The sequence below is a fragment of the Diospyros lotus genome, chromosome 14 (assembly GCF_014633365.1).
Source record: "Diospyros lotus cultivar Yz01 chromosome 14, ASM1463336v1, whole genome shotgun sequence".
Taxonomy (NCBI): Eukaryota; Viridiplantae; Streptophyta; class Magnoliopsida; order Ericales; family Ebenaceae; genus Diospyros; species Diospyros lotus.
Window position 1 is genome coordinate 9,449,058 of NC_068351.1, and position 15,886 is coordinate 9,464,943.

The 15,886-nt window shown below is 36.8% G+C and overlaps 1 protein-coding gene across 4 annotated transcripts; it reads left to right on the top strand.

The window, feature by feature from the left end:
- Nucleotides 1-236: 236 nt before the first annotated feature.
- LOC127790258 (uncharacterized) lies at nt 237-12,306 on the top strand. 4 transcript variants are annotated; one of them, XM_052319613.1, is made up of 6 exons: nt 1,451-1,682; nt 2,015-2,495; nt 7,733-7,900; nt 9,488-9,610; nt 11,577-11,679; nt 11,786-12,306. In XM_052319613.1, the coding sequence occupies exons 3-6, from the start codon at nt 7,806-7,808 to the stop codon at nt 12,032-12,034; spliced, it is 570 nt and encodes a 189-aa protein (XP_052175573.1). In that variant the 5' UTR covers nt 1,451-1,682; nt 2,015-2,495; nt 7,733-7,805; the 3' UTR covers nt 12,035-12,306. The 4 variants fall into 4 exon arrangements, with proteins under 4 accessions (XP_052175572.1, XP_052175575.1, XP_052175573.1 ...); XM_052319612.1 differs by lacking the exons at nt 1,451-1,682; nt 2,015-2,495 and adding an exon at nt 237-765; XM_052319615.1 differs by lacking the exons at nt 1,451-1,682; nt 2,015-2,495 and adding an exon at nt 237-765 and having other exon boundaries at nt 7,742-7,900.
- Nucleotides 12,307-15,886: the final 3,580 nt, after the last annotated feature.

A 15,886-nucleotide genomic window follows, 5' to 3' on the forward strand; every position in this document is an offset into this window, starting at 1 on the left:
TTATAATTTATTTTACCTTACTTATTTTCATTCAATCTCCTACATAACTGATCCGATATACCTAACAACCACAACTAAAATAAAAAATTATAGTTACAGAAATTAAAAGAATACCGTGTACAGGGCCGGACCTTTAATGAGGCCTATGAGGCGGTTGGCACTCGGCTCAGCCCATGAATATTTGATTATTTGGGGCCCATCAAATTGGGAATCCTCCCTCTTTGTAAAGCCCGCTGTCCAGCCGTCCACCCCCTCCCCCTCTGCGAACCTGGCTCGCCCCTGCCCTTCTCCCTCTCTCGCTTTCACTCCCTGCCCAGCCTCTCTCTCGCTCCGTCACTCATGTCTTTGCCCTAGCCGTCGGCGCCTCTCTCCCTCGCTCTCGCCTCTCTCTGCTCGCCTGCTTCGTCGATCGTCGCTCGCTGCCTCTCTCTCGCTCCATCGCTCGGTCCGTCGGTCGCTCGCCCACGCCGGCTCGCCTCGCTCTAGTGGCCGGTGGACGGTGGCTCGCTCTCCGTCGCTCGCTGCCTCTCTCTCGCTCCGTGACAGTTCGCACCCTCGCCGGCTCGCCCTCGTGGCCGGTGGCTCGCTGCTCTTGCCTCTTGTCTCTTGCTCCGTCGCTCACTGTCGCTGGTCGCTCGCTGCTTCTCGATTGCTGATTGGCTCATCAGTCATCAGATTCAGTCTTTCAGATCTGCTTTTCGGTGGCTCTGACTCCAGTCTCCAGATCTGCTTCAACTTTCTTTCTGTCCGACTTCTTAATTAGCGGTTAGTTGCTCCTTCATTTCGTTTCGTTTATGATGCATTCGGAGATTTGGCTTGCTTGCCTATGTCTATAAGTCTATTTTAGTGATGTTTGCTGAATCCGGTAAAAGCAAATTTAATTTTATTGGTGTTGCTCCATTTTGTTTATGACACATGACATGATGACAACTGTTTTCTTGTTAGAAGTTAGAACTAGAGTCTAGAGATGCCTTGTTCATTTTATTTTTCTTATTATTATTACTTAAGTGTGCCTGTATTGTCGTAATATTTTTTTCCTTTTGGCTTTTGTTAGGTTTAAGCAATAGTCATAAATCATGCCTCCTAAACTTGATTGATATTTTTGCCTCCAAAATTGTAAGGAGAGTGGTTTTTAATTGATAGTTTAAAAAAAAATTAATTTTATTCTTGGATATGGTATAAATATTTATTTATTTTTTATGCTTTATTATGAAAAAATAAAATTTGAATGCACTCTATGATTTGGGGGGCATTTTTAGATTTCGACTCAAGGCCTCAAAATCTCAGGCACGGCCCTGACCGTGTATGTTCATCTTCTCTGGCTCTGGGCGATGGTGACTAGCGGAAGGTATTATCTGGCCATGGTTGATGGTGATGCCTCTGATAAATGGCAAATCGGTTGCAATGTGTTTCAATGGCAATGACAATGCCTCTTCATCTTCCCCAACAGAACTTCGTGCTTCGCTCGTGACGACAGCGATGCCTCTCCTTCGACAGTGACCGTTGTGGGAAGGGATGGCGATGGATGCTGTAGATATCGGGCTAGCCAAAAAAGGCAAGGATTTTGTTGTTCACTATTTAGATGGCGAGCTACGTTGGAGCAGGTAGCTATCATCCCCCTCGCTAAAAATTTGGCTTGGCAAGGGAAGTGGCGACTGCGTGGAGACAACGCAACGATAATGGTGAACACTAGTGAAGAAGATAAAAACATTGATTGGAATTTTCATATTTGTTTAAGAGTATATATGTTTATCTTTTTATTAGTCAATATTAGTTTTTTTATGTATATTTTAAGTTTTAAAAATAAAAATTAACCTCTCATAGATTTTGAAAATTGGTTCATAAATTTAAAGTTAGTATCAATTAGATTTTAAATTTAGCCAAACCCCTTTTTAAAGTTATAGGAATAACGTTTCTAAAAAATTATAAGATTAGCTTTTACTTTTTGAAATTTAAAATTAGAAAAAAAAATTTAATTTTGAGCAAAGTAAAAAGTTGTTTTACCATCAAACAGATAATTACAATCATGGCCCCTCGGGCATAGCTCGGATGATAAAAGACGGCCTGTAATATGTTGATGTCATTTCGGTGGATCGCAAGTTCGAACCCTGACCTTCCTGAATCATATCCTACGATTTACCTCCTTCAACATAATCAAGAAGCTGAGTGTTGGAACCTTGCAAGGAGGGTCATCCCAAGATAATTACAATCACGTCCCCAAATCACTCGACCCAAATTCCCTTCAGACAAATCCCTGTTTCTCTCTCGCATCCAGTTCTGGCCTCCCTCGTCTGTCGTTCTTCTCTGGCATCGTTCCTGTCCATCGTCGCTGCCCAGATCGAGAAGCTGCTCAGGCTGCTGTTCGGTCTTCCTCGCTCCATTTGTTTGCCCTGTCATCTCCGGCCTCGTGGCATCCCCACTCCTGCATGTTGCTTTGGCCTTGCTGTGAATTGATCTTTGATTCTTTTCTGCTCCAGAATTTTCATATTTGAGAGGTATGTGATTTGTTGCTGTGAACAGATTATTGCTGTGATTTTTTGTTGTTAGATTTGATGTGATTTTTGCCGTGAACAGATATTTTTCTGTGATTTTTTGTTGTTGGAGTTTGTTGTGATTTTTTCTGTGAACAGACTTTTTAGCTACGGTGATTTGTTGGGTTTATTGCTGTAAACAGATTTTAATGAAAATTTCTGTTGGGGATAGTTTTCATACACGCCTTGTGTTTTTCCAGGTCATTGATCTTTCAAGTTGGGCATAGTTTTTGTTCAAGATACGCTTAGTTATGTTTAGCTTCACAGGAGGGATTGAATTTTAAATCTAATGTTGAATTAATTTTATAAAAAAATTGAGTCCAATTTTAGTTAAATCTGATAGCATTAGACATTGTCTTTCCTATATGGAATTGTATTGAAATCCCTAAGTCAAAGCCTTATTATCTCTTGCATTAAATTCAGTCCTTATATTGAAATACCTGTGCAGCACAAAATTTTGTGAAATGATATTCAATCCTTATAGTAGTAGCCGAAGTCATACAATTCCTATTTTTGGGAAGTCAATAACTCATTTGTGTCATTCCTGTTTTAACTTAGACCCTATTACAGGTCATATATGTGAAGTTTTATAAAACCAAAAATTGTACAATGTCTTATGTTTGAATCTTGTTATAAAATCAAAATATGGGCTTCTCTTGGTCCAAAAATTTGAGTTTTGGGTTAAAAAGCCCCCAATTTTTTCATTCTCTTGGTCCAAAGTCCAATCTCGTCCTTATTTCTCTGCTCTGTTCTGCTTGAATTCACTTTTGAGCATCAAGGATCCCCCAATTTCACTGTTCTCATTTCAATAAGGTAACCTATACATGAAATTCTTTGCAGGATTCATACATAGATGTAAATGTGTCATTTGTAGTTTATATGTGTATCATAGTGTTCTATTTTTGTTTGAGATCGTGCTTGTTGGGCTTATTAATTGCAGTTTACTAAACTTTCTTAGGCAATGCGAAGAACTGATTTAGTCTCTACTTACGCACGTTTCTGAGTCAAAATCTAGGTGGGTTAGGTTTTCTTGGTGTTGGTTGAGTTGGTTTCTACTTGTTTTGATGTTTAAATGTACATGTGTGCCGTCAGTTTGATGAATTGTCTCAGTGGGGTAAAATTAACAGAATGGATGGGTTTGTTAGTCACTTGAAACTCCATGTATCCATACACAAATAATTGTTGCACGTGAAGAAGAAAGGAAAGTAAATAATTTTCTTGTCGTTTCTCTCTCCCTAATGTCGTAAATGAGCCGAGCCGTTCGCGAGCAGCTCGGTACTTGACTTGTTAAAAGCTTGTTCGAGTTTATTCATTAAAATAAGCGAGCCAAGTTTGAGTTTAATTTTAAATCTTGATTTGTAAACGAATCGAGTTTGAACTCTGTAAAACTCGGCTTAGTAACTCTCGATCTGACTCGAATAGTAGTTCGAGAGCTAACTTGAATAGAGGCTCGCGAGTTGACTCAATTATAGATTCGTGAGCAGGCTCGATTAAAGACTTACAAACATGCTTGATTATAGACTCGTGAGGTGGATCGTTTAGACTTGCAAGTAGGCTCGATTATTGGCTCGTGAATATGCTTGTTTATAAATATATTAATAAATTTAGTCATAATTTTATAAAAATATTATTTAATATAAAATTATCAAAGTTTATATTATTATAATAATATAATTAATAGAATGTATTGATAATAAGATATGTTGTGATTTAAAAATTAATTAACTAATATAGAAACTTAATACAGTAATTATTATTTTGATTGAGTAAAAAAATATTTAATTGAGTAATAACTAACAAATATTATACTCAATTTTTTTTTTAATCAAGTAAGATGTAAATATTAAAGAATATAAATAGTAGGATATAAGTAGTATTGTAAGTTATAAACCCTGTACTGAGCGATTTCAATTTGAATTGCAAATTTGGAAAGCAATTTTAGCCTGCTGAAGGTTTGGAGCAGTTAGAGAAAGACCCATTGCTGCCGACTGTCGACTGTCGTTGCATCCTCCCATCTCTGTTGCAGTCGCCACCTCTTTTGCCGTCAGCGCGTCGCCTCGCCTCTCTTGCCACTGACCGCCGTTGCATCCTTCATCTCTGTCGTCGCCTCCCATCTCTCGCCGTTGCCTCGCTTCTCTCGTTGCTATATCCTCTACTCTTGTCAAGGTATGATTGTGCTATTTTGGGACTTTTTGCTTATATGTGATATATGCTCGAGCTCGCCAAGTGTCTGGCGAGCTCAAGCATGGTGGATAGCCCGAGCTCGAGCTCGGACTATGTTAACCGAGCTCGAGCCTGAGCTCATATTTGCCTCGCCTCGCCTCGATTGCAACCCCAGACTCTCCCTCTCTCTCTCTCTCTCCCCCCTCGAGCTTGAGCTCATATTTGCCTCGCCTCGCCTCGATTGCAACCTTAGACTCCCCCCCCCCCCCCCCAAAAAAAAAAAGTCCATTTACCCCAGAATTCCTGAATGCCCATGTTTTCTTGAAATTCTTCACATGGGCATCCCTAAATTCCGTCCAATCAAATATGTTCTCCTTAAAGGAACTTATCAAACACATCTTTAGTCCCTTTGCTTGTCTTTCTGTTAATTTAAGCTATGGCGGTGGAATTCGTTAATTTTCCTGCACTACGACCTCTCTTTCTTCTGTTAATAGGCATGCAATTTGTCAGTATATTTTCCAGTTGAAATCATTTGTCCCTCCGTGTTTTTTAGGACATATACTGGTTTGGTCACTCTGGTGTTTAGCAGATAATTTGTGGAAGTTAATGATTGGAAGTAATTGGTGTATTAGATTCTAAGGTATTTGTACCTTTGGACAAAGTAGCAGTTTTGTGCTGTTGGAGTGAAGTGGAAATCTGGTTTTCTGTTCCTTGTTTGAATTGCAAATTTGCTATAAAATAAGCCCCCCGCCCCCCTCCCCCCAACGGGGGCTGCCTGCCTGCCCTTAGTTTCCATATTGTTGCTTCATCTCAATTTTCTCCTAATGCAAATACGCCTCTCCCCTGTATCTTGTTTTTTATGTTATGCTTTGATATGTTTGGGCCTCATTATTTTTCAGGTTTTTTAAAGGGACACCATTTAAACACTTAAGAGCCCGATCATGTCGCTTATTCATGAATAAAACTCTTCATGATTTGCAAGAAAATAACTTGGGAGCCAATTATTGAGATCGAAATAATGTGAACTTATAGCAGTTAGTTCTCCTTCGTTAGGCTTTTAAGGAACCTTCTGAACTAACATTGCCAAAATATTTACTTTTAGAATTTCTATTAAATAGACAGGAAGACTTTTATTTACACTTCTTTTTCAATATTTAAAATATGTTGTTTTTGATTTGTGAAATGCAAATTTTACCTTTTACATAAAATGTAGTTATAACTGCAAGGATCATTATATATTAAAATATGATATTGTTTTTCATCATATCATGTCTTTTCCTTTGACAATTTTCATGCAAGCATATCAGTATTTTTTTGTTTTTGTCTCTTGGCAATAAATTCTTCATCAATGTAGTGTCTTCAACTTCACATTGTAACGCTGTTAATGGTCAATAATGCAATCATGAATTGATCTTAGAATATTAAATACTATTTGCTGCCGGATTGAATGTGCTTTATTTGAATAGGTAGATTTTTTTTTTTTTAATTTTTGACTGTTAGGGAGTTTCTTATTTTTTGAGTAAAAGAAACTCATTTCTGGTTTGAACTTTTTCCCCTGTTAGTTTCTTTAGTATTAAATAAATAGGTAGAATTTAGGTTTTTTTTTTTTTTAATTTCTTTAGTATTTTTAAGACTCAGTTTCTTATTTTTTTGGGTTCAGAAACAACCTCTTTCGAAGCAAGGGTAAGGCTGCCTACAATTGACCTCCCCAGAGCTCGTAATGCAGGAACCTCGTGTATTGGGTTCACCTTTTAGTATTTTTAAAATTTGTTTAGAATAATTGCTTTTGCTCGTCCCTCCTGGAGGAAAGAAAGACCTTATTCCATCCCTAGTTGCATCTGATTTTATCTGCCAAGTGATTGACTCTATAGGGATTCATTTTGTTGACTCTGATTCTCCTCATCGAATGTTACATGATACAACATCTTACATTATTAATTTAAGAATAAAAAGGAAGAATTTTAGACTTCATGAATTTATGCATTCATACCTCATAGCACATGATCAAAATCATGGTGACCTTTCTCAATCATTAGAACATTTGTATTTTGAATATATTTCTTATTATAATCCTGTTGAATTTTAATGTAGAGTTTCAACAGAACTTCAATGTTTGTAACTATGATGTTTCATGTTCCTTTTGAGGAGTTCTCTAATTCACATGTGTAACAGTCCACAATCCCAAAGATGTTGGAAGAAGCATATTTCATGTATGGTGTCTTTATTGAATAACATTGAGATGTTAAATAAATGTTGATAGTATGAGCACTAACAGATCAATGTTTTCATGAAGAGTAAGCAAATCATAAGGATGTTACTCATTGTTTTTGTTCTTTTTATTTCTTTTTTTTTTTAATCTTTATGTTTGGTTAGGGTGAGCCTTTGTAAAAAGGGTGAGGTTGCTCCTTTGTGACTGGAAGGTCACGAGTTCGAATTGTGAAAAACAATCATTTTTCTAAGTAAGGGCAAGGTTGTGTACAAAGACGACCATTTCCAAACCCTTGCAAAGTGGGGAGTCTCAATCACTAGCACACACATTTTTTTTTTCTTTTTTCTTGTTGATCAATTTCTTTGCAAAAAAGCAAGGGAAAGTTGCATACAAATACGACCATCTCCTAACTCTCACAAAGTGGGAAACTTTGTACATTTGGGATGCCCTTTTTGTCGATCAGTCTCTACCGTGACAATGGGCAATGCTCAATTAATTTGAAGTTTCATTCAAGAATTTTCTCTTTGATCAAGTGTCCACGAAACTTGTTCTATTTTGCTGAGTAAATGCATCCGTGAAAGTGGTTTTAGTTATATCAAGAAGAGGAGAGCATTAATATTCAGAACAAAATAGGAATTGAAATTAAACACAGATGCTGTCATACTTATTACTGCCTATCAGTCACTGTTTCTTATTGAGCATATAGATTTAGGTTTTCAGAACAAGAAGTCATGTCCCATCCAGCTTAGTATTTGTTTCTATTCTTCTTTCTCTTCTCTTGCAAGTTTGAACTCATGGAAATAGTGTATCTCATTTCTTTAATTTTCAGGAGCTGCAGAGTAACTAAAATATTAATAAGACAAGACATTCATTCATAAACTGTCTTTACAAATCAAGGAGCCATGTCATTTATGCGGGGTGATTTGCTTACAAGAACAAGAAAGCTTGTGAAAGGGTTGGCCAAAGCTGAGCCTGCTTGGCTGAAAGCCATGGAACTGTAAGTGCTACAAAATGTTAGTGTGTGTTTATCTGTGTGTGTATGTAGGTATATCTGTCAAATACATCCATGCAATCATTTGTTTTGTTTATGTTTTTAACTGGAGAGGTGGCCAATGCCATGCACGTGCAAATAAAAATCAAAACATTTTAAATAAATGCTCATAAAGGGATCTTGGTCTTTGACAATTACATTTTAATTTTTAGTTTTTTTAGGTAAAATATAAACATAAAGGGGTCTTGGTGTAGTGGTAAAGGTATTTTCAAATTTATTGCAGTTGTGTAGGTTATGAGTTCAAATCTTGTTGGCAACTTGGTATAGCAACTTTTAGTTTTTCTAAACAAAATAGATAAAGGGTATTTTGGGAACTAAATTTATTGACAGAGCTTCATAATACCAAAAGATGGTGTTTGTTTATATTATATAATAGATGTTATGTGGTCCATATGGGGAATTTTTGAGATCAAAGTTGTGCAATTATACTGCATATTGTTTGATGGTATGTGTTGAGACTAAAATAATAGTATAAAATATAAAAATTACCCTTTATCTGACAACTTAAGTTTTTAGATCTAGTTAACGATTCAACATGGTATCAAAGTAGGCAAATTTAAATTGTTGCACATTTGGACCAATTATGGGTGAAGCTTGGCCACACATGAGTGGGCATGTTGAGAGTAAAGTAATAATATAAAAGATAAAAATTTATCCTCTATCTAACAATTTAAGATTTTAGATTAGATGATGGTGGTAGAACCCTCACAAAATTGATTGAATCTAGCAATTGATACAATAGGAATTCTCCAGTTACAGAAGCTTACAGCAGCTATGAATGTATACAAAAACAAAGAAAGCAAGTATCGGCCTATTCAAGAGGGCCTTCTCTCTCCCACGACTTCTTCCAAATTTTCCAGATGCCTTCTCTCTCCTTTCCCCCTCCCTTTTATATGTATTCCTTAGTCCGTTGCAACCACTTGAGTCATTATACCCTCCCTAACTGAATGTGACTCTTCTGCCCTTGTGTCAATTTTCTTGGCTGCCCTTGCTTCTCCCCTCCTTTTTCGTCGCTGGTAAGTGTGACTAACAGGGGGTCCTAACAGATGGTTAACAATTCAACAGTATACATTTGCACATATACATGTAAAGCATGCCCAGAGCATGCACTCCCAACTCATCATCATCTTCTTCTACTGCATATTTCCTAGATCAATTGTTTGTTGCATCTAGTGGAGAGTTTGTCTGTTATTCTCAGTGAAGTTCTCCACTCTGAAACCATACTTTTGTGCATGCACACCTCTCATATTATAAGATCTTTAAAGTCCCTATATATGCTAAAGATACAAGCCTGAGTTTCATTTCCTTTGACCATATAATATAAGCTGGGAAATATATAGATATGCATGAACCAGAGCGTCAGAATTAGTTGAAAGATTGTGGCTCAAATTTATTTGATGCAACAACCTGAAAAATTAATATCTTTTCAATGATATATTTTATTGAGTTGTGCCATTGACATTTACTGTGGCTGGATTATGAGTTACAATGGGAGACATTTGGTTACTGGTTACTATTTGCGTTGTCATTCAGGGCCCCACCTGTGACATTTCCTCGTGCTGCTAGCAAGGTTAATCAGATCACTCTCCCTGAAGATGTGTATATAAAGAAGTTCTTTCAAAAGCATCCAGATTCTAAGCATGAAGATGCTATCAAGTAACTTTTCTATCCCTTAAAAATTCTCCTGATTCTAAGCAAGCTTCTGAAGTGTCTTTTCAATTTAGTTTGTTTGATAAAGATAGTATTGGCATGCATGGAGGAATACGAAGAAGTTGATATTCAGAGTTACAGGCTTTAAAAGTTGATAGTCAGAATTTAGAAGCTATAGCAAGGATTTGGGAATAACACTTTTGCCTTAATACTAGTCTTTTGACTCATTTCATGAGGGTGAGCTTTGTAGCAAAGGTAAGGTTCCTCCCTTGTGACCGGTAGGTCACAAGATTATGTGGAAATAACCTCTATGCTATTAAAGAGAAGACCAACATAGCTTGAACAAGATTTCCCCCTATTTCTCTTACTCCAGATGCTGTAATGCCAACAAGACATGAAATCAACATGGATTGGGAAGACTAAGAAGATTCTAGGATAGCACGTGAGATCAACTACTTAAAATATGCTACCATCTGTCTTTGATTATGCTCCTTCTACTTTGAGGAGAAGATGGCTCCTTTCAAGAGATGGGATTCCACTCTTATATATAAAGATCCCACCACTTGAAGCTGATTCAACAACAGCAATTCTTGGTAAAATGACCCTTCATTGACCCTTGCAAAATGGAGAGCCTCGTTCATTGGGAGGCCTTTTTCTAACACTATTCATTTCATATTGTCAATCATTATATTATAAATTGGGATTCTTCATTTTAAAATGTATTTAGGTTGATATGCATATCTAAAGTTTAATAGGTTGCTGTTCTTAGTCAGCAGTCAAATATAATGTATGAAATTTACTCTTTTGTTTTGCTGGTTTTGAGTTGTCTTTACATGTGAATATAGTTTTGCATACATAGATGAAATTTTATGCATTTGAAGAGTCCAAAAAATCCAATTTCAAATGTTGGCTCTCATTTATCTGCTTGTTAATGGTCAATATGAGATGCTTTTGATGCATTAATTTATTCTTTGATGGTATACCAGCTGTTATTTTGAGCTAAACCCATTTGTTCGTTGGATCTTTATTCTCCAATATTACTGGGAAACCATTTAGTTAATTGTGGACCTAAGGCTAGGCTAGGCTAGAGCAGAAACTGATGATGTATTGGATCATCTGATCTACATGTTTCTTCACCAACTAATGAGACTAGATTGGAAAAGTAAACTGGAGGTGGCTCAAAATTTTTTCCTGTACTTCTGTTTTCAAAAAAGAAGTATGCTAAGCAAATAAAGAACAAGGAAGAAAATCACCCATGAGGTGTAAAAATGAAAATAGCAGTAGTGGGCAATATAACCTCAATGAAGAGAAGTGGAAGTTTGATTCCTAATCTTCCTGAATATCAGATAAACTCACCCCCCTGTCTGCATAATATCAGATTAACTTTTGGCTATGTTTGGGAGAGACTTAGTAATGGAATGGTATAAGGATGGGATGTAGTTCATCACCTTGTTTGGGAGGGGGTTCTTAGCGATGAATGGAAAGGAATTGGACGGGAAAGGTTTCCATGCAATCTTCTTCAAATCAACAATTTTTCTCTTGCAAATTGGTGTTATAATGTTTGAACAAATCTATCTCCACTACTTTTATGTATCTCATCTTTTTATAATTTTGTGAGCAAATTTTGTAAGGGTATAATTGACACTTGATTAATAGTATTCTATTCCATCCATTTCCATAGCTTTTCCAAATGGAGAGTATTTTTCATTACTTTCCATCCCTCCCTCCCTCAGACGAGGAGAAACGATTTCTCATCCCATTCCACTTATTCTCGTTCCACTCATTTTCATTATATTACATCCCATTCAATTACTAAATCTCTCCCAAACATAGCCTAGGAAACTGTAATGTGCTGAAGTTGTAGAGGCATTGACAGTTCTTAGAAGTTTAAAGACAAATCATTATTTTATGGCACAAAATGAACTTAATTTTCTATTTAAATCATTAACCTTTGTATTTTTGATCTTGACAGGATCTGTGGATTTGATCCGCCTCCAGCCCGTGTATTTGGTTGCCGGGTTCTTGAGTTAAAGGAACAAGGAGTGAGTGAGGAAGAAGCTATGGCTGTGGCTGATGTATGTATTTATTTTCTGGATTCCTGAATATGTCTGCCTCTGTCACGTTGTTTTCTGGATTCAAATTCTTGAATCTTTTTTATGCCTGTTCATCTCTATTTTACAGATGGAATATCGAGCAGAAAAGAAGGCTAAAAAGAATGCATATGCTAGACTGAAACATATTGCACGCCTCCAAGGAAAGAGACCTCCACCGAACCCGTATCCTAGCGCCATCAAGGAGATACAGGCTGAGGAGAGGAAGTATGTACGCGACCGTTTCTTTGATCCAAAGATCTTGAAAATTGTTGAGAAGATGAAACAGGACAAGGCAGCAGAAATGCAAGACAGAATGAGAGGACGGCCTGGCTGGTAAACCTAGTGTATTATTGCTGTTTCTGAAATTGAGTTCTAATAATATTTCGAGGTCAATTGACTATCACTGTCAGATACTTTCCAATGTCGGTTGGATTGTTTATTTTGTTTGTTGGTAACAAGGATCAAAGCAAGTGACTTAGAAATAGTTTTAGAACTAGAATTAAAATTTTCTAGCTATGCGCAGCAAAGATAATGTTGCTCAAGAGTTAAGAGCTGCCCTTCCATTCAATGGGAAGGGACCATTTATACTGATGTTTCTGGCTTTTATAAGACTTAGCTATGGTACAAGCTATTGGATTGGATGGATCAGATATGGGATGGGACCATATATAATGATGAGTTTAGTTTGTAAGAATTGTGACTTGCTTTAAACATGTCAAAAGGGTTGGGTAAAGTTGGGCCCGTCTTTCGGCCCTAGTTCAATGAGCTTAGACCCGACTCATTAACCAAACCAAATTTGATTTTGACCACGAGGTTCCATAGAGCGAGTTGAAACCAAGCTAGCCGGTCTGGTTCTTGAGTTGAGTAGGGTCTAGGCTTGTAAATCTTAACGGGTTGAGCTTGACAGAAGTTTGTTCTCCTATTTTTAAAATAATTTGAATTTTTTTTAAAAAATATATAAAATATTTGTAAATTCTACTTTTCAAATAAAAATTTCGGACAGAGAAGCAGAAAGTTTGAAAATGGAAACTTTTAATAGTTTTCAAATCTACTTCTAAAATTTTATAAGTATTTAAAAATTATAGAAATTACTTTATGTTTTGAATTAGAATTCAACAGTGGCGTATAATATATATTTTGAATTTTTTAGAGGTGATTGTGACTTTTTGTGTATGAAATATAGATTCTTTTTTTTTTTTTGTAAAAAGTATAAAATTAGTTCTGAGATAAAAATTATTTAAAATTTATTAATTGTCATTGTGAATTTGTGAGATTATTTATATAATTTTTAAGATGTTAAAAGAGTTATTGAATTAAATATTAAAAATTGAAATTCAAAAGGGAAATTACATAAGAAGTATGGTTCTTTTAGGGTGTTTTTAGATTAACTTTTTAATTTTTTAACAGTCATATTCAGCTTTGTTATTTGTTTTGAAAGTATAATAATGTCGTCAAAACCCACCCTCCCACCCACCTGATGCAACAATCCGCCTTCGTCACCAATTGACCTTTCTCTTGCTTCCACACTACCATCCACTAATCCATCTGCGAAAACGGGATTCGTTATAGTGGGACTAAGTCAAGGAACCAATGTCAAGGTATCGAGAAAGGCGACATGGCATAGGGAACTAGACTAGGGGTCTGGTGGGAAGCGATGAGGTCCACGTATGTATACGTACGTAGCTACTCTCTCTCTCTCTCTCTCTCTCTCTCTCTCTCTCTGTTATTTAGATATACAACAAACACATTGTTGCACATATCTTATTCCCAAAAGCTTCCTTCTCTCTGGGGCAATAGCTTCACCACAACAAATCCCAATTAAGCTTGAATGAGCTTTTTCCTTCAATTTCGTGATTGTGTTTGCGACGGTATCGCTTTTACATTCCAACACAATGGAGTGCCTTTTATCCTTTCTCTTTGAGTCGGCTCTATTCGTGGCTTTCTAGTCGGTGATTGGTGCCATCGGCCCGGCCCCCCCAACTGTAGCACTGTGTTTGTGGGGTTTCTAAAAGCAACCCCTGAGGGAAACGAGTTCCAAGTGCAATCCAAGTCATCACTTTCAACTCTGAGAACAGATGGAAAGTTCACAGCACTATAGTTTTGAAAACAAAGAAAATAAAGTTCACTATGCTTGCTGGAAAATTTTAAAAGTTATTCTAAAGTTGAAAGTAAGCCAGAAGATTGGTATTTTTGTATATAATGTATTTAATTTAAAATTAAATTATTTATAATTTTATTTTTTTATAAAATTAAAATTCAACTAAACCTAACCAATCACGATCACTATTAAAATCTATAGTCCCATAGTTCAAGTCAAGCCAAGTCCTTACAAGTTGGCCAGGTCATCGGCCTAGAAATGGTCGGCTCAGCCCAACTCGACCCAACCCTGTATAGATGTGTGAGGCAAACCTAGCCCACCTCACTTTAGTAACTAAGCGGGTTGGTTGAGCTCATGGGATGGCCAACCCACGTGACATCTCCAATTTGTTGCTTATTTCACATATGAATTCTTAATTATTTCAGAGATCTTGACAAAATAGTATAATAGTTGTGCAAAATATTAATTTATGAATTAATCACTAAAAATATAACAAATAACAAGTAGGTTTATAACATAATGCACTACCATTATGATATATCCAACTCTAAAATGATTTAACTTTCTTCTTAGATTTCTCTCCAAATCATTCCCCCCCAACTTATGAAATAGTACAACAGTTGTGGCCAATATTAACTTATGAATTAAGCACTAAAAATATTGCAATTGCGAGTAGGTTTATAACATTATTCATTTTCATTATGAAATAATAATAAGTATACAACTCTAAATTGATTAACCTTCTTATTGGATTCCTCTTCAAATCGTTCCCCCCTATGCAAACATGTTCCTCTCCAAATTGAGTTTCCAAGCTTGATCTAATTCACATTTGAGGCCTATTTAGAGCCCAACCATGGACACTACATTGGCAGTAACAACCACCATGACCATAGTTAACCCAATAACTTACTCCATAAAAAGACTACCCAATTCAACTTCTATAATCCCACCATGGTCAATCCCGAAATAACCTGCTCAATCTCTCTACTTCCAATGCCTTCCTCAATCCCCTCCAAAATATCAAGCCCTAACCCTAGAAGTAAGGCAGCTACCCTTTTCCTCACTCTTGCTCCACTAAACCAAGCACGAATAAAGACAACACAACAGATAATAAAGATTTAGATGTAACATTTGAAACCAGTTCAAATTTTGAAGAACACACAAAACCTAGTTCAAATTAGCCCATTTCTTCACTCATTCATTTATACAGGCCTAGTTGTTTCACTTTGCTGAATTGGAGACTATACCAATTTGTCAGGAACAGAGGCTTTGCCATGCAGAGGGCATGTGGTAATGGTAAGGTGTCTTATGGATGATTCAGATGACTGGGGGATGACAGGGTTGTGACTGGATTTTAAACTACATGTTGCAAGGCTGCAGATAGCTGCACATGTGGATGTAGCCAAGCGAAGTATTTACATTGACCATTTTGATAAAGGGTCATGCTATTTGTACATAAGCTTATTTATAGGTGGGTTTATATGTAAGTTAAAAATACTATTTTGTCCCTCTCTCTCTTATCTCAATGACCATTTTACCCCTTTTTATTCTCTCTCTCAATAGCCAAGCGAAGTATATACTTGACCGATAGCTGCCTCTCGCCTCTCGCTTGGTCGACCGCCACCTCGCCTCTTGTCTGGCCAACTGCCCCCTTGAGAGGCGAGGCGGCTAGGCAAGGATGCAACAGGCGGTTGGTCAGGCGAGAGACAAGGCAATGGTCGGCCAGGTGAGAGGCGAGGTGGCCAAGCCAGAGGCGAGGCAGAGGTTGAAGGGGAGAGAGAGAGATGAGAGGAGAGAAGAGAAGTCTCGAAATTCTCGTGATAAATCCTCAATTTATCGGGATAATATAATTTTGTAAACCCATTTGTAAAATTATTTCTATATAAATAGTATTATCCTTTGATAAAACTCCTCAAAATATGTGTCAAATGAGGAAACATGATTGGTCCCACTGCGAGGACAATTGTGGCACCAGTTTCGAAAGATTTGAGTGTTATCAAACTATTATTTGGTTAGTTAGAAACTAAATCAAATTTATAATTATACCCCTGTAGATAAAGATAGCAAGGGCATTTTTGTCCTTTGCACATA

Coding starts and splice junctions, on each gene's coding strand:
- LOC127790258 (XM_052319612.1), top strand. CDS start 7,806: ATGTCATTTATGCGGGGTGATTTGCTTACAAGAACAAGAAAGCTTGTG. Junction 7,901..9,487: donor TGGCTGAAAGCCATGGAACT/GTAAGTGCTACA, acceptor GTTGTCATTCAG/GGCCCCACCTGTGACATTTC. Junction 9,611..11,576: donor AAGCATGAAGATGCTATCAA/GTAACTTTTCTA, acceptor TGATCTTGACAG/GATCTGTGGATTTGATCCGC.